The sequence below is a fragment of the Engystomops pustulosus genome, chromosome 1 (genome assembly GCF_040894005.1).
Source record: "Engystomops pustulosus chromosome 1, aEngPut4.maternal, whole genome shotgun sequence".
Classification (NCBI taxonomy): domain Eukaryota; kingdom Metazoa; phylum Chordata; class Amphibia; order Anura; family Leptodactylidae; genus Engystomops; species Engystomops pustulosus.
Genome location: NC_092411.1, coordinates 169,612,187 through 169,637,039, shown reverse-complemented (window position 1 = coordinate 169,637,039; position 24,853 = coordinate 169,612,187). Strand labels below are relative to the sequence as shown.

The 24,853-nt window shown below is 44.9% G+C and overlaps 1 protein-coding gene across 3 annotated transcripts in view; it reads left to right on the top strand.

The window, feature by feature from the left end:
• Positions 1-24,225, top strand: part of LONP1 (lon peptidase 1, mitochondrial) — a 562,611-nt gene extending 538,386 nt beyond the window's left edge. For all 3 annotated transcript variants that reach the window (XM_072113845.1, XM_072113844.1, XM_072113842.1), the window contains one exon: positions 23,937-24,225. In XM_072113845.1, the coding sequence (XP_071969946.1) occupies positions 23,937-24,083 (147 nt within the window). In that variant the 3' untranslated portion in view covers positions 24,084-24,225. The remainder of the gene's footprint in view (positions 1-23,936) is intronic.
• Positions 24,226-24,853: the final 628 nt, after the last annotated feature.

The window sequence follows — 24,853 nt, the reverse complement described above, 5'->3', positions numbered from 1 at the left end:
ATAATAGTCTCAATAATTACAATAATTATCTCTGAGAAGATTCCTCTCTATATATTGGTGCATTAAAGGGGTATTCCGGGAATATGATCGTCTGACACAAAAACCCATGATGATATAAATAAATGAATACAACAATACTCAATGTCATTAGTCACAAAACAGAGCTTACATAGTTTGATTTTATGATTTACAAAATTTATGGCCTCTCTAAAGTAGGTGGGGTTATCACTAAGATGGCCGCCACTGGAAACTACAAGTTCCATGATCCTTTAGTTCTCAGTAACTCCTCCTCCCTCTTAGTGATGAGGTAACAGGTTTTCTTGCACTGTTGCCATAGTAATGATGTGTAACTGCCATCACCACAACACTGGCCATACTGGATGCATTTCAACCAACCTGCCCAGGCAGGTGTAGGACATGTGATGTGGACATGTGAATAGCGGCCATCTTGTGTCCTATGTCTGCTCTGCAAGAGACCGCGCGGAGGAAATTAACGGACTGATTAAAGGGCCAGTAGCATTTTAATTCTCCATTACAGTCTATGTCAGCAGCATTTTCTGCTAAGGGGAGCAAAATTTTAAATAACAACTAATTACACATTAGCTTATATTTTGAGTACCCATTTGTATATTAACTATGCTTATTCCTGGAATACCCCTTTAAGTCTGTGTCACAGTGTAACAGTAGCAGTTACCAGGTCTTAATTACCAAAAATCATCAAATTGCCATCTGCTAAGCCTGTAGCCTAGTAGATAGAGGTTCTGGCAGGTTCTGGCTTCAAATCCCAACCTAGATAAAAATAAATATTATTATTATTATTATTGAGAAAATGATTTGTATTTTTATAATATGGTAACGGGGAGTGGCCAGGGAGTGATTGGGGGTGTGGCTTAGGGGACCTTTATGCATTCCGCCATTTTGTCCCTCTTTCCCTTCCAGAAATGTTGGGAGGCATGCTAAACACTCCACAATTTGATGCTTCTCAGCAGTTGACACATCCTTTTTCTTTCCCATTTTGGCTGAAAATGTTGGCTGCTTAATAATGTGGGACAGACTTCTTAAGTAGTCTTGCCTTTAATTGGACACACCTGCCAAACTAATTAGCAAAGGTGTCTGCAATTGCTTTCAGTGATATAAAGAGCCCTGACACACATGACCATCAATGAGTTTAACCGACAAACAAAAAAATTCTTCTAAACACTTTTTGCTTAATAATTTGGAACACAGTGTATATATTTGCCAAAGCAGTTCCATATGCCCTAAAATATATAGAGAGATATCCCACCAGGTATTGTACAGGCAGTAATAGAATCCAGTAACTGCTCTTCTTCTATCAGCATCAGGGAATCCAGTCCTGCAGTTCTGTGTAAATAATATTTGGCAGATATTATATAACATAAGAACCTGTTCTGCTAAGGGTGTGTGTATGTGTGTATATATTTATTTGTATGTTTATAATGGCTTACTGGGAGAAAAAGAACAGTTACTACCTGTAGATTTTATTGCTGCCTGTTCAACACTTGAAGAGATAAAGATAGAAAGATGTATAATAATAGATAGATGCATAAAATATCTATTTTATATGATACAGTAAGAAAAGATCCAAGCAGCACTATCAAAACAGAAAATGGGTAAACAAAAATACAAAGCGGGTGAATGCCTAAGAGGGCCGGTCATCAGGTCCTTCAATTATAAAAACAAAGGAAAAAAAGGCAGCACACATGTGCTGCCTTTTTTTCCTTTGTCTTTATTTTATATGATAGATAGATAATATTCTAGAAAGAGGGGTGATAGATAGATGGTATTATAGAAGAGATGATAGATGGATGGAAACATATTATGAAAGGAGGTAGCATAGATAGAATAATAGATAGAAAGATGTATGATAGATGGTAGATAATATTATAGAAGATATGATAGAAAGATATTGGGAGTTAGGATAGATCGATAAATAGATAGTATGATAGAAATAGATGGAAATGAAATAGATATATTTAGTCTCGTAGCATCAAGCTCTGTGCTTGCCTGTGTGGGTGTGTCCATGCTCAAGCTGGTCATTGGTCAGGAGCATGTGCTTGCGTTCATGTCACAGGAGGCAGGTTCCGCCCCTCAATCTTACTGATTGTTTATTTTTGTAGAGCTGCAGAACATGGTTGCTACGTACTAAATGTACTAAAAAATGTACTAAATGGTGTCTTAAGGCAAAATACTTGGAACAATGATTGCCAGGGAAATCTGGAGCAGAACTGTTTATTTTTTTTTTCGCTCAGAATGACGGCCCCTTTTCTTGGACTTCTGACATGGTCCGCTTTATATGCATATAACATTTGAACGCTTTTGCTTATAAAAGTATTATGTGGCAATATGTCACCCACAGACTGAAGACCTGCTGAGTACAACATATGGTGGATTTAAAATACTGGACTGTTAGTAACAGAGAATCTGTCAAACCTAATGGGAAGTCCGGGTTATACGACAACGGCGAAAGCAGACCAGGACGAGAAGAAACCAATCCCCTACGAATTACCCCATCCCAGACTCACAGAATGACATTAAATAGGGGGTAAAGATGTAGTTGCCCGTAATGTGGGCCAGGAGGAATCCAAAAAGCCGCTAGAATAGGAGAGGAGTTGGTTATTACCTCAATTTCCACCCATAGTCTATGCTGATCACCATCCAGCAGGTAAAGAACATAAGAAAGCTCCATACAACAATGGTACAGAGCAAAATTGGGGAGACCCCCCCCTCAGACTTAGGCCTGAAAAAACAACCGTGGTCTCGATGTCCCCTATACAAACTGAGTGGCCAGGGAACGTAATTTGCGCACAAAGGAGCCCGGAATCACCCACTGAACTGTCTGAAAGATGTACAGAATTTTAGGGAGGATATTCATTTTCAAAGCGTTCATTTTACCCATCCATGAAAGAGGCAATTTGGCCCACCCCGCCATCTCCTTTTTCACAGAACTAAGGATCAGAGGGGATAAGAACCCCTAGGTACTTCATCGCCGCCCTACACCAGCATGGAACTCAACAGCAAAACAACCCCCTGATCCAAAATATTCACATTAAGCAGGTCCAATTTAGAGACAGTGGCACGAAAATTAGAAACTGCCGAATACCGGTCTAACTCTTTTAATATCGCCAGGAGACTGATTTATGGGTTCTTGACATACAGCAGTAAGTCGTTTGCAAAAACCGACATCTTGTGAACAGAACCCCCAACGTCAATCCCGGTAATCTCTCCGATGGCTCTAATGGAATTTCAAACTGGCTTTATGCATCAAGTCTTAATGGTGTTGTCACGGGCCTCCCGGCTCAGGAGAAAACCATCCTACTCCCTATGGATCAAAGCAGGTACAAAGGGTTTCAAGTGCATGGCTAACATCTTTGAGTAGATTTTAATATCAATTTTGATGAGAGATGTGCCTAAAGTTGGCACAATGCGTAGCATCCCTAGATGGTTTGGGAAGAACCACTACATGGGCCAGCATAGACTGAGAGTGAAACTTAACGCCCCTAGAGATGGCATTGAACTGAGCAGATGGCTAAATCTGGCAAAATAGAGACATAACAGTTTTTGAAGGGGATGTCTTTCCCTTACCTCCCTCCTTATAAAAATGGATTTGACATATAATGTCCTTGGGTCTGGCAGGATCCAGGATTCTTGGCCCGAGGGCTCTATGAACTCTATGACCATTTCCAATCTATGGGAAGTAAAGGCTCAAAATAGCTGAGAAACCACTGACTCACGCACCTGTGGAGACACGTCTTCAGACAACCCCTGTATCCTCAGATTATTCAGTCTGTGACGGTTTTCAATATCTTCAACATGGGCTTGGATATTGACAAGCTGCGCCGTATGTTCCTGACGTACTGACTGATATTCATCCATACGAGCAGAGGAAATGTTAGGAGCTTGTTTTAAGTCTTCCACCTGACCTCTAATATGAGCCACGCTCCGTCTCACTTCCTCCACCACCTTTTTATTTGAATCCTCAATACATTTCATAAGGACCTACACCTCCAGGTGTTGGAATTGTTTTCAAGTGTTCCTTTCAGTCCCAGCTTTCATCTGCCACCCGAGCTCTGGGGCAGTACTGGGGCAGTACAACCAGATGAAGCCCCATCCGAAACCACAGACATGGCCGGAGAAGCTGGCGGGAGCAGAGGACTTTGACTGAAGACGGCAATCGAGATGACGTCATGATAGGTTGAGAGGCAGTCGGGGAGGAGGCACTCTCGAACTCCTTAAATATCGGCAGATGCCTGTAGGATCAGTTGGCTTGGGTCTCATAAGCAACAGGCAAATAGAAAAACAATAGGCAATGTGCTATATAAGAGAAAAAAAAATCATGGTTCGTGTTCGGGCGTGTTCTTACGGAGCACCCTTTTCTGCCATCACACCTCACCTGAAGGTGTATATGCTGCCACTTATAGTGAAGAGCAGCTGACCTACCTGGGTCAGAATATTATTTGTGCAGGAAAGAATGCAGCAGCCCCTTTATGCTTGGTACCTAGGCAAAGCAGTATTATATCTGTTCAGATGCCGCCTTTAAGAGCATGGTGATCTTCCACACTGCAGCGTTAACCTTCGGGCCCGCTCCAATTCCCGGCCTCAGCAAGATCACATCCCCTAACAGCCTAAGCTGAAATGGCTGCGGACTGGAAAGCTCTGTTAAGTTGTTTATATTGAGTGCGGGTGCGTATTCGGTGCTCGGGCACACTCTCACCAGCCGTGGGGAGGAGTCCGGAACTGAAGGTCCTGTCTTCAGGGCCATACAAGGGCACGGTAATTTTTCAGTGACCTTCGTAGTATCATTATTGTTTTTAATGAAATTTGAAATGTATAATATTTTTAAAAAAAATCTATATATCAACTCAATTTTCAAATCCGCACCTTTCAAACGATCACAAACCGCTTTTAGGAAGATAAAAATGTAGGTGGAATTTAGAATTGTCAGATTTTGTTGGTAGTACGTTCATATAGCCCTTTAATTTGCACATTCACAAAAGATAAAAAGAGAAAACCCATCATCAATTTTCTCCCTAATACCGAGAAATTTCTCCCTAGTACCAAGATACCCAACTTGTGGATTTTACTTATTTAAGGGGCATAAAGAGAGGCACAGAATGGAAGGAGGGCCATGCAACAGCCTGTCTAGCTTTGTAGAAATGAGTGTTTTGTAGTTGGTTTGGGAAGAGATTCATTTTACAGTGGTACTATTTTGGGGTAGCTATGCTCTATTTGCTGAAAATTTATAAAAACCTAGGCACACCAGGGCGTTATACTAAGTGCCTGCGGCTAGATACTTAGCGCGTCGGGACGTAGTATAACGTCAAGCTTCTGGGACCGGCTCACAAACGGAACTGACACCAGAAGCCACGGCTGTCAGCTGTCTATCACAGCTGACACCGCACTGTAACACCCACGATCGCGGGTGTTAACCCCTTACATGCTGCGGTCAAGCATGCTGGGATCGGGGGATCCGATCCACTTCTGGGCAGCCCCGAAGTCTTCCTAGTGCTCCGGGGCCGCTTGATGTCCTAAAAATTGATGATTTTCATTTCCTCCACCAACAAAGAGTTAATAAAATCTCACCAATTAGGTAAAGAGGCCCCAAAATATTGTACCAGAAAAGTGCATCTCATAAGCCCCTATAGGTACACAATAAAAAAACTAAGAAAATTAAAGCATGTACAATGTGGCATAGCAAATCTGATCTGCATGGCGCCCAGGTACCCCCAGGTGGCTGCACAGGTCCCCCGCCGAGGCTTACCGGAGGGTGGTCACTCGGCGGTGGTGGAGAGGTCAATGCTGCGAGGTGCAGCGCAGTCTGTGGGTGCGGGCGGACTCCGGCACGCCTCCGATCCGGAGTGGAGGCGTGTGTGTGGAAGGGCGGCTGAGCGCTGGCTTCTTCCTCCCCGCGGTGGTCTTCTCCAAAATGGCGCCGACTCCACTTCCGGTGGCGACCGGAAGTGATGCGCCGCCCAGCGCCACATGGGAGATGACGTCAGAGGCGGGAATTTTAAAAAGGAGATCCCACACAGGAGTCCTGTGTGTTGTTTCTAGCACCCACAGCCAGCCACAGGAGTTGCTCCAGTCGTGGATGAAACAGGAGCTGTATCCTCACCACTGAATAAGATGAGTTCTAATGAAGGTGGTAGAGAGTCGGTGGACACCGCTACGGTAAAGTTTGAGTAGGGGGATAGTCCGCTGATTGGTGAGTGTGGCCTTACCATGCCTTTAAACTGGTTCTGATGATGTCTTATGTGATTCTTATTTTAGAGGGAAGAATCTCGTAAGGGGAAAGCCACTGTAAAGTCTAAGCATCATGCATGTAGAATCTGTGGAGATAATCTGCCTGACTCTTATTTAAAACCTAACTGTGACCAGTGTGTTCAGCGCCTGTTAGCACAAGAGCAGTCGACCTTGTTTGAATCCATGCGTATGCTAATCCAGCAGGAAGTACGTAGTTCTGTGCAAGAAATAAGGAGATCCCTCAGGTCAGAGAATTCCCCAGGCACTTCCAGGCAGCTTGAAGATTCTGGCCCTAGTTCGGGAGAATCATCTGAGTCAGAAGAGGAGGACAGGTCAGGCAGACCCCTGTTTCCTATAGAGGATATTGATCATCTGGTGAAATTAGTAAGATCAACTATGGAGTTAGAAGACGAAAGGGAAGAACGCTCTGTAACAGACGTTATGTTCCAGGGTCTAGGAGAAAAGAAGAGAAAGGTTTTTCCTATCCATGAGAATATTTCCTCCCTTATCCAGGCAGAATGGCGCAAGGCGGACAAAAAGGTTTTTATCCCCAGAGCTATGAAGCGGAAGTACCCCTTTCCTGAGAAGGAGACAGAGATTTGGGACAAGGCGCCGAAGGTAGATGTTGCCGTTTCTAAAGTGTCTAGAAAGAGTGCGCTTCCAGTTGAGGATTCAGGTGTGCTTAAAGACCCTATGGATAAAAAGGCGGATGGCTTCTTAAGGCGTTCCTGGGAGGCAGCAGCAGGCGCATTCAAACCCAACGTCGCGGCTACATGTGTGTCTAGGTCTCTTTTTGTTTGGCTTTCCCAGCTGGAGGAGAAGATTAAGGCTGGTGCATCCAGGTCACATCTTATCTCGGAGGTTACCACTGCACAAAAAGCCTCTGCCTTCTTAGCCGATGCCTCGGTGGACGCCTTAAGGTTATCAGCAAGATCGGTAGCCTTATCTAATTCTGCCAGAAGGGCCTTATGGCTGAAAAACTGGACAGGTGACCTTCCATCTAAAAGTCATCTGTGTAGTATTCCCTGTGAGGGGGAATTCTTGTTTGGGTCTGCACTAGACAACATCTTGGAAAAGGCAGCTGACAGGAAGAGAGGTTTTCCTAGTACAAGGCCTCAAGAGAGGAAGTTTTTTCGCCCCTCAAGGCGATTTAGATCTCCTCAGAGATCCGGAGACAAGAAAGAGGGGTGGCGACCCTCTAGGAGGTCTAAGGGATTCATGTTTTCCCGGCCTCAGGATTCCAGTAAACGTCCCGGTCAGCAATGACGCCAGGGGTCCTGTGGGGGGAAGGCTCTCCCTGTTCAAGGAGGAGTGGAGCAAGATTTCAGGGAGCAAGTGGATTTTGGGGATCATACAAGATGGCCTAAAATTACCTTTTCTATCCCCTCCCCCACAGCGTTTCAAGATAACCTCAGTGGCCGGAAGAGCAGAAAGACAGGCTCTGGAGACCGAAGTAAGATCCTTACTGAGAAAGGAGGTGCTACGGCGGGTGCCACTGCAGGATCGAGGGACAGGATTTTATTCAACCCTGTTCCTTATAAAGAAACCGGATGGCACATTCCGGACCATTATAAATTTAAGACCACTAAACTGCTACCTACAGGTGGAAAAATTCAAGATGGAATCGATAAAGTCAACCGTAAACCTGCTCTTTCAGGATTGTTTTATGGCTTCCATAGACTTAGCGGATGCATATTACCACGTCCCTATTCATCCGGACAGTCAGAGATTCCTGAGAGTGGCGGTGATGATGGAGGGCAAGATAGAGCACCTCCAATTCAGGGCTCTACCCTTTGGAGTGGCGATAGCACCGAGAGTTTTCACAAAACTAATATCAGAAGTGGGAGCCTACATACGAAGATATCAGGGCACCTTTGTGCCATATCTAGACGACTTCCTGTTGATCGCAGGTTCAGCAGAGAAGTTGCAGACCTTCATAAGGATGGTGATGAAGATCCTACATCGCCTGGGCTGGATGATAAATTTGAAGAAGTCCTCCCTTACTCCGGCCAGATCAAAGATATTTCTCGGCATCACATTAGATTCCACTCAGCAGAAATCTTTCCTTCCTCAGGACAAGGTGGTGAAGATTGTAGCCTCAGTGGAAAAGCTGTACAGACAGCCATCCCCTACCATAAGGGACATTATGAGGACGCTAGGTCTCTTTGCAGCGGCAATTCCAGCGGTGCTCTGGGCGATGTATCACGCAAGGCCCTTGCAGCTCTTCATGTTGGAAAACTGGAGGGGGGACCAGTCCTCCTTGGACCAGAGGATTACACTTCCTCAACAGATCCTGGATTCCCTGAGGTGGTGGCTAAGAGAAGAGAACCTCCAGGCAGGCAGGCCTTGGAGAGAGGAGAATCCCCTATCCATGATTACGGATGCGAGCTCTACGGGTTGGGGAGCTCAGGTCAAGGGACTCTTGTTCCAGGGCGCATGGAACGAGGAATCCAGAAAAAAGTCCTCAAATTACAGAGAACTAGAAGCCATCCTGCAGGCAATCAGACGGGCTCTGCCGATGATTCGGGGGTCAGACCTGAAGGTTGCCTCGGACAATGTCACAGCAGTGGCGTTCGTGAATCGCCAGGGGGGTACCCGAAGCGGGTCCTTAATGAACCTCTCGCATCAGATTCTAGACCTGGCGGAAGCCAATCTAAGATCAATATCGGCGGTACACATAAGGGGCAAGGACAATCTGCAGGCAGACTTCCTAAGCCGTCATCTCTTACGTCAGGGAGAGTGGTCCCTGAATCGGAGGGTGTTCTCCAAGATAACCAGACTCTGGGGTCAACCAGAGGTGGATTTATTCGCCACAAGAAAGAACAGACAGGTCAGGCCCTTCTGCTCCCTAGACCCGAGAGACCAATCCTTAAGTTTGGATGCCTTCTCAATCAAGTGGAACTTCAGCCTAGCCTATGCATTTCCACCCCTGTCTATTCTCCCGAGGGTTCTGAAGAAGATACGACAAGACCAGGCCAGAGTTATTCTTATAGCCCCCTTCTGGCCCAGGAGGGCATGGTTCTCGGTACTGAGAGATCTATCGATATCAGACCCTTGGATCCTCCCAGAGAGTCACGATCTCCTCTCCCAGGGCCCAGTATTCCACCCGCAGATTGCGAACCTCCATCTGACGGCCTGGAATTTGAGAGGCGCATCTTGAGGGAAAAAGGCCTCTCGGACAAGGTAATTACAACCCTGCAGAAGAGCAGAAAGGTAGTTACCTCTAGGATCTATTTTAGGGTCTGGAGAGTATTCTCAGATTTTTGTTCTCCAGATAAGATAGACTTAGCTCATCCAAATATAGCTAAGATATTAGATTTCCTGCAAGCAGGATTAGATAAGGGCCTAAAACCTGCCACCCTTAAAGTTCAGATCTCTGCCCTTAGCTCCCTGTTTGAGTCCCCTTTAGCCTCTCATCCCTGGATATCTCGGTTCATAAAGGCGGCATCTCGTATGACCCCCTTTAGGAGATGTACGGTGCCCCCCTGGGACCTCACTCTGGTATTAAATTATCTGATAAGAGATCCCTTTGAGCCCCTGGAGTCTTGTTCACTAAAGTGGTTGACCATTAAAGTTGTATTTTTGGTAGCAATCACTTCAGCCCGTAGGGTTGGAGAGATATCTTCTCTATCATGTAGAGCGCCTTTTCTCAAGATCTTGGATGACAGGGTAGTTCTGGTGACAGACCCGGCCTTTTTACCAAAGGTAGTCTCTAGATTCCATAGATCCCAGGAGATCAGGCTCCCATCCTTCTGTAGCAACCCTTCTACGGATAGGGAAAGGGAGTTTAACAAATTAGATGTTAAAAGGGCCATTGAGCTATATTTGGATAGGACTAGAGATTGGAGAAAATCTGATAGTCTTTTTGTTCTTTTTGGTGGCAAGAATAGGGGGCAGAAGGCCTCAGCGGTAGTTATAGCTAGATGGATTAGGCAAGCCATTAGCTCCGCTTATGTAGCAGCCGGTCAGCCGATACCAGAAGGTCTAAAAGCCCATTCCACTAGAGCAGTTTCTTCCTCATGGGCAGAATTTAGAGAGGTGTCGGTTAATCAGATTTGTCAGGCTGCCACCTGGTCTTCTCCACATACTTTCTATAGGCACTATAGGCTAAATGTAGCAGGTGCACAGGAACTTTCCTTTGGGCGAAGGGTTCTTTCTTCGGTTATCCCTCCCTAAGGATTTCATCTATGTTATTCTCTCTGGTTGGGTGCTGTCGTGGTGAGAGGGGGAAACCGGTAATTACTCACCGGTAATTGTGTTTCCTTGAACCACGACAGCACCCTGGGTATTCCCTCCCTTGTAAATTCTTTTTCACACTTGGGTGTTCAGTGTTATGTGTGTGTCACAGAGGTGTGAAATTCTCTCATTGAAAGTGATACTGAATGACACGGTGGTCAGAATTAATCGAGAACATTAAGTCCCATACAGTCTCTGTAATCCACTGAAGGAGGTGGGGCGTACCGCAGAATTTGAAGTCTGGGTTTCCTGTCCCTGGAGGCGGATCCCTCTCTCTGGTTGGGTGCTGTCGTGGTTCAAGGAAACACAATTACCGGTGAGTAATTACCGGTTTTTCATACGTTGAGGTGTGTAGTTTCCATAATGGGTTCAACAGTCAATTAAAAGGGGGGGCGTGGCCTGATGCCGGACTGAGCGGACGTGCGCCGCGGAGCTCCCGGGACCCGACACCCTATCTCCCTTCCCAGGCAGCCATCCCTCACCTGTGCCACCTCTCTCCTGCTCCGCTGTGCCCCGCGCACCTGCCGCTGTCCACCGGCACCGATCTTGAGGCGGCTGTGGACTCCGCACCGCTCCCCGGCATTCCCCTGCAGCCGGCCACGTGACCAGCGCGGCGGCCCGATCCTAGCCGCCCGGTCCCGCGGCAGGTACACAGCGCTGCTGATCACCGGGGATATCATCCTCCTCCCCTGCAGCCCGGAACAACGCTCCCACCACCGGAGGCACCGTGACAGCTCCAGCCAGCACTGCATCCTGCTGGAGGCGCCATCTTGGGGGACTCCCCTGCGCTGCCTGAGGCCTAGGCGCGCAGGGTTAACCCTGACACTGCCAGACTGAGCCGGGACCAGGTAGGGAAGTAATTCCCCTGTTGCTGCCCACCTCTGCCCTGGGGACCCCTAGTTGTGCAGCCCAGCACTGAGTCCTCCATACTCCCAGTGATCCCCTGCTCCTGGGTTCTGCTTTATATTAACCCTCGCAGTGCCGCTGCAATACTCCACGTGGGTTTGTACTGTATCTCTGCTAATTACTGGACGCTAGGCTCCGCGATTGTTTATCACTGGCCCCCCCCTGCCCAGACGCCATGGGTAACCGGAGGAGAACGGCTAAAATGCTCAAAGCAGCGTCTGCGCCTCCATCGGATGATGAATCCGTCCATGAAGATCCTCCATTCCAGTCCCTGGAACCCCTGGACGCGCAGGATTGCTCCACATCCCAAGCAGTTCTTGCGCAGATACAGTCGAATGCTGCTAAAAAGTTGGGGAGATTCTCCCGCACACAGCCCTGCTCTCCTCAGGGGTCCCCAAACTCCTCTCCCTCCCTCTTTGAAGGCTCCCAGAGCCCGCCGCAGCTTGTAAGTTATGAAGAGGGCGATGATCCGCCTGACGCGGCCACGGAGCTGGATCGAAAATTTGCAGAGGTGCTGGCGGCCATTAACGGATGCCAATCCAAACTGGTTACCAAGGTGGATGAGCTGCGACAGGATTTTGTTCTTTTAAGACATGATGTCCACAAAGCCAAAGAGCGAATCACCGAAACTGAACGCAGAATATCTGAGGTGGAGGATGTCCAGAGGCCTATGCCGACACAGATCAGAGAGCTTCAGCGCCAAATGTCTGCATCCATCGACAGAGCTGACGACCTCGAAAACCGCCTGCGACGGAACAACGTCAGAGTGGTTGGCCTCCCCGAAAAAGTGGAGGGGTCTGACCCGGTATCCTTTTTTGAAAATTGGCTCAAAAATATGCTGCCTGCAGATACCTTTTCCCCGTTCTTCACAGTGGAGAGGGCCCATCGTGTGCCATCCCGCCCTGGCCCTCCAGGGGGCAATCCAAGACCCTTCCTGGCCCGGCTGCTGCACTTTAGGGACAGGGACTCTATCCTCAGGGCTGTCCGTACCAAGGGAGAAATCCTCTATGCCAACAGCAGAGTGTCCTTCTACCCTGATTTCTCTGCATCCGTCAGGAAACAGCGAGCACAATTTACTGAGGTCCGTGCCCGTCTCCGTGACAAGGGGTATAAATACTCCATGATGTATCCTTCCAAGCTCCGAATTGTGGACGGACCGAAGACTCGTTTCTTCACCTGCCCAACCGAAGCACTTCACTGGGCTGATGCAGCTCCACGGGCCCCAGCTGGAAGGCCCGCACCTCCTGAGTGACTGGACTCACATATCCTTTTATCTGATATGCAATGACAATGCTGGACTTAGTCCTGATTAGATATTTAGGGGTCCCAGATCACTATTATAGGTTTTTACTATCTGTTTACATACTACGTGCCTCACAAAATGTACCCTGTGACTGATTGCGTTCTATTTTTTGGTCATATCGACCAGTGCGCCACACATGGCACTTTTCCCTCTCCCTCCTCCTCTCCCTCCGCCCTCCTCCCTCTCCCTCCTCCCCCCCTTTCCTGTTACCACTACCTCCCTACGTCTCCCTCCTTTCTCTCCCCCCTCCCCTATCTCCTCTTTGGTTCTCGCAAAATATGGCTGCCTAATAACCTCCTGATCACATATACATTAAGGGTTGAAGGTCCCGGGACAAATGGTGTAGGTTTGTCTTAAGTTAGGGACCACTGTTCTGCTATTTGACTGTTAGTGGGTCTAGGTCTACACTACTGCTGTTAGGGTGTTAGACAGGGGGTTTATATTCTTGGGATTGTTAGTACAGTTCTGGTTATATTCGTTATGCTCACTGTTGTCTGTCTGTCTATGTCTCTGTGGTATGAAAGGATGAATGCTTGGTTGCTCATGTCTCCTTCCCCACACCCCTTTCCCTTCCGCTAAGATGTCTTCACTTAAGGTAATGAGCTGGAATGTGAGGGGACTTAACTCCAAATTCAAGAGGGCTCTGATGTTAGATGTCATTAAGCGTCAGGCCCCCCATATTGTATGTATCCAAGAGACACACCTTACGGGTCAGAAGGTCCTCTCCCTGAAGCGGGCATGGGTGGCTAGAGGTTATCATTCCTCTTACTCTGTCTACGCCAGGGGAGTATCCATACTCATATCCAAAGCGCTTCCCATAGAAGTCATACAGGTAGCACCGGATCACTTTGGCCGTTTTGTGATCGTACATTGTGCCTTGTGGGGCTTTACCTTTACTATAGCGTCTATTTATGTCCCCCCTCCCTTTGATCCAGCTGTATTGCACCTAATATCCAGTAAGCTGGCTGCTATGCCTCCAAGTCCGATACTCTGCATTGGTGACTTCAATGCTGTCCCTAATCCCTCCTTAGATCGTACAAGTGGTCTGGACACAGGCTCGGTCCGTCTGAATGAGTGGCTCACTTCTCTAGACCTTGCCGATGTTTGGCGTAGTAAACACCCTCAAGAGAGAGAATATTCATTTTATTCCTCTGTTCATAAGAGCTTCTCTCGGATTGATCTGGCCTTTGTTTCCCCAGATATGTTGCCGCACGTTGATCAGGTATCCTATTGCCCGCGCAGTGCATCAGACCACTCCGCCTTGTTCATCAGTCTCCTTATAGGCCCCCCCAGCGACTCCCGCTTATGGCGCCTGCACCCGGCTTGGCTCCTATCCCCAGCGGTCCAGAGTACTGTTAGGGCAGCGCACAGCGAGTTCTGGGACGTACACTCAACTCATCCTGATCCTCTTCTAGTCTGGGACTCGTACAAGTCCTCGGTGCGGGGAGCATTCATGTCGGGGGTAGCTGGCCATAGGAAGTCCTTAAATGCGCAGGAGGAGAGGTTGACCGCTGCACTGGTGACCGCAGAAAAGGAATATCTAGATAAACCTACTCCAGGGAATAAAAAGACTTGGGCTCAGGCGCAGAGGAACCATTTAGCTGTAGCGAAGGAGCGCACCAGCAAGCGCCTGCAAGCCAGGGAAGCGTCCATCTTTGAATTCGGAGATAAAAACGGGAAGCTGCTTGCGTATCTCTCGCGGGCTGAACGTCCTTGTGCTTCCGTTCCCTCTATTATTGATGGTAACGGAGCCTTGATTACAGAACCCCGGGCCATTAACATGGTATTTTATGAATTCTATTCCTCTCTTTACAGCTCCAGATTGTCCGCCTCTTCCGTCGAGATTTCCAGATTCCTTGACAGTCTTCCACTATGGAGGCTCACACCGGCACAGTCTTCGGAGCTTGATGCCCCGCTCTCGGCGGAGGAGGTGGAACTGGCCATCCAATCGTTGCCCCCCGGTAAGACTCCTGGACTTGATGGGCTGGGAGGTGAGTGGTATAGGGATAACTGTGAGACTCTGGTCCCCCTTCTCCTTAGCCTGTACTCCGATGCGTTTGACAGCGGTTCCCTCCCCGACTCCATGCGAGAGGCCCTTATTGTAGTTCTTCCCAAGCCTGGCAAGGACCCTCTGCTTCCCGACTCATACCGTCCAATTTCCCTCCTAAACTCAGATGTTAAGATACTAGCAAAAATTCTGGCGACAAGGCTTAACAAAGTAATATTATCATTGGTTCACCCAGACCAGACAGGCTTTATGCCTGGGAGGGGAACTGACATAAATATACAAAGACTACACCTGAACATTGCAGAAGCAGAGCGGTCTCCAGACCCTGGGTTTATATTATCCTTAGACAATTGTAAGGCGTTTGACTCAGTAGAGTGGACATATTTATGGACCCTCCTGCCTAGAATGGGTTTTGGCCCTCGATTTACAGCATTAGTTAAACTACTGTATAATGATCCCAAGGCTAGGGTACGGACTAATCTTAACATCTCACCTACTCTCCCTATGGCCAGGGGCACTAGACAGGGTTGCCCACTATCTCCCCTCCTCTTCGCACTCGCCATTGAACCCCTTGCTGTGGCGATCCGCCACTCTGAGGGCATTAAGGGCATAACTAGAGGTACTATTATTGAGAAGGTATCTCTCTATGCTGATGATACACTTGTATATCTTGGAGATGTGGGCCCCTCTCTGGAATCCCTTCTGTCCTTGATAGAACGCTATGGGGGGTTCTCAGGCCTTCGGGTTAACTGGGACAAATCAGCCCTCTTTCCCTTATCTGATGTAGGGGTACACTCCCTCCCCGTCCCAGTCCAGGTGGTGTCCACCTTTAAATATCTGGGAGTCCAGGTGTCACGCAAGGTCCAGGCATTTACAGAGTTAAACATTACACCCCTGATAACTGCAACTGAATCGCGTCTAAAAGCCTGGTCCACTCTCCCCTTGTCTCTGTACGGGCGTATTAACATATTTAAAATGATTTTTCTTCCAAAATTCTTATACCTTTTTCACGCTTGTCCTATACTGCTTCCAAAGAGCCTGTTTAAACGCATAGACGGCATTCTCAGGTCCTTTTACTGGCAGTGTAGTGCCCCACGATTCAGTTTAGCGCTGCTTCAGGCTCCCAAGGCTAGGGGTGGACTGGCTGCCCCGGATCTGTATCTTTATTACCTGGCTTCCCAGCTAGTATATGCCCAGTGGTGGATAGATATAGACATGGGTAATGCAGCTACTGCACTGGCTGGTGCCCTGGTAGGTTCCTACGAGGCCCTTACAAACTTGCTGTACAGATACAAGTCCCCATCTGATACCCCACTTCCCCTACGTACGGTAGCGGTGTGCTGGCGTAGGGCGCAATCCCTGGTAGAACCGAGCAGCTCTCCCCCTCTCTCGCCCAGGACTCCATTGTGGCTCAATCCGTGGCTTTCTCACTTCCTCTCCCTCCCGGGCTGGACAATGTGGGGGGCGGCGGGGGTGAAATTTGTAGGCCAGCTATTATCTCCGGAAGCAGAATTACTCAGCTTTAACGAAATAAGGGAGAGACATACTGTACCCACTACGGCCAGCTTCCATTACACGCAACTGCGACATGCATTCAAAGCCCAATTCGGCTCCTTCAGCCTGACAGTGAAATTCTCCAAACTAGAGACTCTGATGAGTACCCCGGACCTCCCTAAGCCACTCACTCAGTGCTATGCTCTCCTGCAAGAGCAAAAGTCCAGACCATTTGATAGAGCCCGTGAACGCTGGAGACAGGATATCCCTGACCTGTCAGATGATGACTGGAGGGAGGTCGAACTGTCCTACTTCACATCTGTAGTGAGCGCGAGGGACTTCCTGATCCAATCTAAATTCCTCCATCGAGTATACTTCACCCCTGCTAGACTATTCCGCATGGGAGCAATGCCCAATGATCTTTGCTTTCGCTGTCAGGCTGAAGTCGGATCCTTCCTGCATTGTGTCTGGTCCTGCCCTAGGGTCCATGTCTTCTGGTCCGAAGTGCTGGAGTTCCTAAATGTACACTTTGATTTCCCACGATTACTGTCTCCCTCTGTGTGTCTCCTCGGTATCATAAATGAAGTTATCAATGGCCACTATGACAAAATTTTCTTTAGGTTTGTATTATACTACGCCCGAAAAGTGGTGGTGATGACCTGGAAGGACCAGGAGCCCCCTCCGTTAAAAAGATGGATACTACTTATTAACAGTGTCATTCCCCACTACCGGTCCCTGTATACCAACAGGAAGTGTCCCCAGAAGTTTGATCGCATCTGGTCCAGATGGTGCGCGACTCCCCATACTGCCTTATAATCACGTGTGATATATACTCCTCTCCATGATGAAGGAGACTGAGCGTGCTGGTGTGTGTGTGTGTGTGTGTGACTGATTGTCTATGTGTCAATAGTTATTTGTGTTGTATCAGGATGTCTGGCTGTAGTATCCTGCTGTCATTTACTGTAATATCCCTCGGTTAGTTTTGAAACGCAGTAAGAACCTGATTGTTACCATGGTTGTTGCTTAATAATCCTGTAATGGGGGGAAAGAAATATGTGACAGACAATCTTGTTCTTCGATTTTGTTTATTTTAATTGTATAAAATTTCAAAATTGCAAAAATAAATACTTTTAAAAAAAACAGTCAATTAAAAGTTGAGTAGGTCCATCTAAATATTAGTTTTGGTGATTTTCCCAAAAATTTTAAAAATGGCCCCAGGTTCTGAGCCCCATAACATTCTAGCAAAATATGTGGAATCGTAAAAAACCATGCCACCATAAAGCAGACATTTGGGAAATATAAGTTATGAATTTATTTGGGTGCTATGACTATCTGCATCAAAAGTAGAGAATTTAGAACTTTGAAAATAAAGAATTTTTCAAAGTTTTTGCCAAATTTAGTTTTTTTTTCATAACTAAACACAAAAGATATCATCCAAATTTTTAAACTAATTGAAGTACAATGTGTCACGAGAAAACAATCTCAAAATCCCCTTGGATTTCTTGTATCGTTCAAAAGCTATAAGCACTTATAGAGAGACAGGGCAGATTTGAAAAATGGGACCGCGTCCTAAAGGCAAAAAGAGGCCGAGTCCCATAGGGGTTAACTTTTTGTGGGGTGTTTGTACAAAAAAACATAAATTCTGTAATTGATATTTACTTTTTTTTTGGTATTCACCATATACCCTAAGTTATAGGTTAGATTTATTCAACCGGTTAGTATGTATATAGCAAAAACAAATTTCTATATTTATTATTACGTTTTTCTAATTTTGTACTATAAAACCTAATGTGGGGAAAAAAAATCTATAACATTTGACGTAATAATACTGCATGGCGGGAGGTGCCAATTCCCCCGGGGCTGCGCGATCTTTTCCGGGACGGGGTGCTGCCTTGTAGCAGGCCCCAGCTCTAACACACTGAGCACACTGTGTTATGTGAGCTTGAACAAGCGTTCAAAGCATCGCTGGTTAAAGCCAACCTGTTAAAACATAAAGTTTAAAACACTTAATAAAGTTTTTGTAATAAAAAGAATTAATTAAATAAAGAAAAGTCCCCTAAACACAAACATTCTCTATATACATCTAACAATAAAATACAAAATTCCCAAAAAAAACCCCACATATTTGGTATCACTGCATCTGTAACAATCTGTAAAATATTAGTGAACCTGCTTGCCAAAAATGTAAATTTTTCATAAAATCCCTTCACAAAAATGTTCAAAAAGTGATCAGAAAAAGTTATGTGCGCCAAAATAGCCCCACTTAAAAGGGTAACTCACTAAGTAAAAAATAAGCCCTAAACCAGCTCTGTCAACCAAAAATTATTAAAGTTATATCTCCAAAAAGATGGTGATATGAAAACAAATGAGATTTTCATAATATTTGTTTTTTTCTAGTAAAATTGTAAAAATATATTAAAAAATCTATATAAATGAGGTATCACCATAATCGTAGTGATCTGTAGAATAAAGATAATATAGTATTTTTAGTGTATGACCCCCAAGGAATACAAAAAGAAAGTAAACCAAAATTTACGATTTTCTTTTCCTCCATACATTCAAGAATTAATAAAATCTCATCAATAAGCTAATGACCTAATAAAATGAAGTATTTGTGAAGTGCATCTAATTTTGCAGAAAATAAGCCCTTATTTGTCCAAATTGCCAAAAAAATAACGATTGTAGAGCCAATAAAAAGTGGCAATGCATAATCTGGTCTTAATGGCACAGCTTCCCTTCAATGCCCTGGCGTGTGCCCATACAGCAGTTTACCACCATGTATTGGGGATTGTTATACTCAGGAAAGATTGGGTATCAAACTTTGTGGAGCGTTTTGGTATTTTACCCACTGAGAATGTGTACATTCTAGGAAAAACACATTCATTTAGCCAAAATAATTTTAATTTCAAAATTGTATCTGATTGTTTTAACCCCTGTAAAACAAATAAAGGGTTAACAAACTTCATAAAAGTTGTTTTGCGTACTTTGAGGGGTGTAGTTTCTATAATGGGGTGATTTATGCGATTTTACTTTGATTTAGGTCTCTCAAAGTGACTTGAAATCTTAGCAGGTCCCTCAAATGCATGATTTAGAGTTTTTATGAAAATGTGAAAATAGCACCTAATGTTCAAAGCCCCATAACATCCTACAAAAATGAGAGTATGCATAAAATAACATTTCCACATAAAGTAGATATTCGGTGAATGTTAGTTATTAAGTTTTTTTTTTTGTTTTTTTTGCTGTTATGGAAATGTGTGGAAAAAGTAGAACATTTTGAATTTCGAAAATAGAAAAATTTTCACCAAATATCTGAGTTTGTCATAAATAAATGCAAAACATACCACCAACATTATTCAACTAACATGAAGTACAAACTGTCACGAGAAAACAATTTCAAAATCACTTGGATATGTTAAAGCGTTCCAAAATTATAACCACTTATAGTGACACAGGAAGGTGAAAAGTGACTTCAGCGTTTAGGGGTTGAATTTGGAGACCTATAATAAACTCCTAAATAATATAAAATAATATTTTATTATTCTTTCTCCCTCTCCTTAATGCCACCCATAGGGACTCCACATTTTCATTTGCGTCACTGATTTCATCTTGCAGGACCGGCTTGAGGCAAGATTTCACATGTAAACAAACCCCCTTCCCCCTTTTTTAATTTAAACAATCATTTCTAAAAAGACTGCAGCTCATCCCTACTGTAGAGCCTGTAGCCTACAGCAAAGTCAGACCAGTTCTCCATGAACCCAAAGCCCTCCTTCTTACACAACCTTTTCAGACACTTATTTACCTCCCTAATCTCTCGCTGTCTTTCTGTTGTGGCACATGATACAGTTAGTATTTCAGAGAAAACTTCCTTTGAGGTCCTTGCCCTGAGCTTATGGCCTAAATCCTTGAAATAATTTTTAAGGACCTTACACCTACCTCTTACTTTGTGTTTGGCGCCAATGTGTACCATGACCGCTGGTTCCTCACCAGCCCCTCCTAGTAATCGGTCAACCCGATCCGCAACATGCCTAACCTGAGCACCTGACACTGTCAACACACTGTCACTGTCAACACATGGTCTTTGTGAAAGATTGCCCTGTTTGTTCCCCTAATAATGGAATCTCCCACTACCAGCACCTGTCTGACCCTGCCTGTGTTCTCATTACATTTCTTACTGGACAGTCCCATGGTTGCTAGAGACCATGTCTTGCTTCAGTGTTGCTACCCCTGAGCTTATATCCGCCAGCCTGGCAAACTTATTGGGGTGCACCAGATCAGGACTAGACTCCCTGATACTCTTCACTCTTTTACAAGTTACCACTAGTTACCCCCTCACTCTGCACCCCCATACTTCCATCCCCATATCCATCTCCCCCAGAGAGTGTGCTTCAGGAGCAGCAAACTTCACTTCATATTGTCAATTGCTCTCAGCCTTGAATCTTGGTCATTTAGATCCAGAACCTTTGGTTCCAAATGAGCAATTTTCACACATCCCGCACAGCAGTATTTCCCCTCAAACGGTTGTTTAAGAAAAGCATACATTACACAGGATGTACACTGTGTAGCATTCCCACTTATGAAGTACATTGTACTAATGGGGAATACAATAGAAATATGGAAGTAAAGAATAATTCACAGAAAAGTACCACAAACATACATCAGTTACCTTTTGTCCCTTAGTTCTAAGTCCCACTTAGACACTGCACGACTTAGGATCAATGCACACTCGCTTTTCTGATTGCTCTTAAATACGTTATTTGCCGCAATAAGCCACTATGTTCACTGCAACAAGATCTGGCTGCAAACTACCAGACAAACTGACCACGGAAGTTTAAAAGGCTGCTAATTAGATAGCCACACCCCATTATTAATCAGGCAGCGCTTTTCCTAAATAAGTAAAGGTGAATGACTTACCCCCTTTACCTCCCACACAATATTCAGATCATGCAATTTCTATTTTCTACTTGGTTTCAATAAAACCCACACAAAAGAATATCCGTATGAAAAAAATTGAATGCACTTATCAATTTGTTGCTGGATCCAAAAATAGTACTCCTTCCCTAATCCTAAGTCCCACTTTGGACACTGCACCAATGTCCAAAGAAAGGAGGCACCAGATCGAGGAAATTGCTGCAGATCACACAGGTCTTCAGGTGGGCCGAAAACAATGTGCTGTCCATTTCAACTTTCCGTCTCGGGAAAAGAGAACCAGGCAGAGGATTTTTTAAGCAGCAACGACTCTTTATCAAAAGGTCTATTTTAACATAATCGAAAAATGGGGTATCCCCAAGTAGATCTATTTGCCTCCCATCAGAATGCAAAGAAGAAATACTTCTTCTCCCTAAGAAAGAAGGACAATCCTCAGGGAGTAGACATCCAAGAGTGGAACTTCCAGTTAGATGTACCTTTCCACCTCTCTCGCTAATCTCAAAAACTGTACAGAGGCTGTTGATGGAGAATTGCAAAATAATCCTCATTATTCCTAGGTGGCAGAAGAAAATGTGGTTTTCCCTACTCCAGAAGTTGGCATTGGAAGATCCTATTCATCTACCCCAGACATTAGATCTTCTACACCAAGGTCCAATTCTCCGTCCAGATCCAGCTTTTCTGACCCACTCTGTGTGGATTTTTGAAAAGGAAATCCTGATGGCCAGGGGTCTCACCTCTACAGTAATAAAGACACTACAAAATAGTTGTAAGCCAGTTACGATGGCAATAATACAGGAAGATCTGGAAGAGATTTATCTCCTGGGCAGGTGATTCTTTCCCTGATCAAAACAATCCCAACATTGCCCAAATTCTAGAATTTTTTCAGGAGGGCCTAGAGGTGGGACTTAGAGCAGAGACCTGAATCTTCAGGGTGCTAGCTTTAAGTACTTTCTTTGATTGCTCTTTAGCCAATCATAGATGGATCTCTAGATTCTTTAGGGCAACAGCTAGACTGAGACCATCCCTAAAAGTTCTCTCTCCTCAGTGGTATCTGTCTACAGTACTGGAGTCTCTGTCACAACCCCCCTTAGGCCAGTTAGATATAAAATCTAACTCTAAAGGTAGTATTCTTGGTGGCCATTACATCAGCACGTAGGTTAGGGGAACTACAAGCCTGATCAATCAGGAGACTATATCTTATTGTTTCAGCAGACAGGATTACCCTCAGACTAGATCCCTCTTTACTCCCAAACATAGTTTCAGATTTTCACAGGGATCAAGATTACTCTCCCCACTTTCTGTAAAAATCCACACTCTTCTAGGGAAGAAAGTTGACATTTCCTGGATGTCAGGCAAGCAGTCCTCCAGTATCTCCATAACTTATATCCTTTTCAGGGAAAAATAGAGGGAAATCTGCTTCTAAATCTTCCATCGCCATATGGCTCCGCACATTTATAAAAAAAACCTGTTATCCTGGGCAAAAAGAGGGGTTGCTTCAATAGATCAGATATGCAGGGGGCCTCATGGGCCGTCCCGTTCACCTTTTGTGACACATTGTCGTCTGGATCTGCAGGGATCTATCCTTCGGGCTCCAAGTTCTCTAGGTGGTGGTCCTACCTTTAGGTAATATTTGGTATATCTCCACATGGCCTTCATGGGGAACGATATGGAAGAGCTGAAGTAGTACCTACTGGTAATTCTTTTTCCTTGAGTCTGCCATGATGGCCCTATATATTTGTTGTTTTCTATTCTCCTATTCCTTACGGTTATTTATTATTACACTGGTGTAGGAGGATAAGTGGAGGCTGTTTCCTGTACAAGCAGGTGGGCAAGAGGTCACCCTCCACGTGACCTTCATGGTGGACTCATGGAAAAGGCTCTTCAATATTTTTTTTACTTTTTTACTTGTCCCACGATGGCACTTAAACAAGCAATTGTTTGAAATTTGCACTGGGTATTGGCAATGTCAGTCTATGTTGATGCATAGGCTGATTCACTGCCTGTAAGTCCTGTATGTAACCGGACCTTCAGGCATTTACTTTGGACAGCCCTTGGGTCTAAGCTCAGGCACCGATCGAGCAGGGAATATCCATGAAGGCACAGAGTGGGAAGGAGTTAAGGAACTTGTGTATGAGAATGTTTGTTTTTCCCCCTTTTTCCCTTTGGCCTTCTCTCCCCTGTTTATCTTTGGTTATTTCTGGTTGTTTTTGGTATGATGCTGCAGTAATTGCTGGGAAATATATTGTACCTAATTTATGGCATTGATTGATGCTTTTTCTTGCATTGGTACGATATGATACCGTTTTCCTGTGTGTCAACCACTGAGATGATGTACTACCTACCTTTTATTAGGAAGTACTTCTTATATTATACAGCTTATATTTTCTGTAGCTTTGTGCAAGATTGTACATGTAATGTATGCCTGAAAAGAAATTCTTAATAAAAAGAGTTTAAAAACAAGATCTGCAACCTTGAATTATCAAAGCTGCGCTGATCATGGTTCTCGACAAAGTATAGTTTCCTTGTTGACATATTGCATGTCACTAACGGAAAAGCTCATTCCATTAATTACAGATGCCCTCTTTGTAGTCAAAGCCACTGAAATATTTACAATGGCCTTTCTAGTAATTAGCAGTGCATGGGCTCTTTCCCTTTGCACTACTTGATAAAAATTATTTTACATTACACTGTATTATACAATTACATTGATTTCGTGCTAGTTGGATATTGGGCAAAAGTGGACAAATTTATCTTTACTATCCTGTTTAAAAACTCTAAATATGTTATTTGCTTTCATTTTAGGCTAAAAGAGAAGGTGTTTCATGCATCATTCTACCTTCAGAAAACAAGAAACATTACTATGACTTGGCTAAGTTCATCACTGAAGGACTAGAAGTACATTTTGTAGAAAACTATGATGAAATTTATGATATTGTCTTTCCACATTGACACTTACCTGTTCTGGTACTTCATTTTGGTTTCAGCTGCTGGAATAGCTTGCTCTATATTGCTGCTACGCAGCCTTTATAATTTCACTTAAAAAATGTAGCATCTATTTAGGTTATTGTGATTATTAAAACTCTTGAGCCTGTGTGTTATTTTCTGTTATTTGCCATCTACATTTAATGTATTACTAATAGAGTACTTCTCACCAGTAATTTATAGCCAGAAACTGATTACAGGAGGTAGATTATGATTTTCCTGCTAATCCTCTGCATACCGTTCTCTGAGAAAACAAAATGTCTGAATGCTTGATTTCTTGATTTTTAAAGTGCTTGTTATAGCTTTTGCTTATATGTTTTAATCTATGGACTGCTTCATAATGCAGAAAGACCTAAAATCAGTAAAGAAGAAAAAAAATGCAATAAAATTGTGTAAAGAAAGCCCTTAACCCCTTCAGGATCATATATTCAGGACAACTGCACATTTTACAGTTATCACATTTTAAAAGCCAGCAACAAAGAAAAGGTTGGGCTTGAGCAGCTCCTGTGTGTGGGCCAGTAAGCGTCCCTTCCGGATTTTCTAATGGACTAGGGCACAGGGATTATGCCAACCGGAAGTGACGCACATGGCTGCCGTGTCCCGGATGTGCATATTCCGGGAGAGGCATGCAGCCATCGTCAGAGGCCAGCGAGGGATCAAGAACCCGCTCTTGAAAGGATATGGATCTCCTTGCAGGGCATTGGTGAGGGGGTTAAAATCGCACAGGGAGGGGTGAC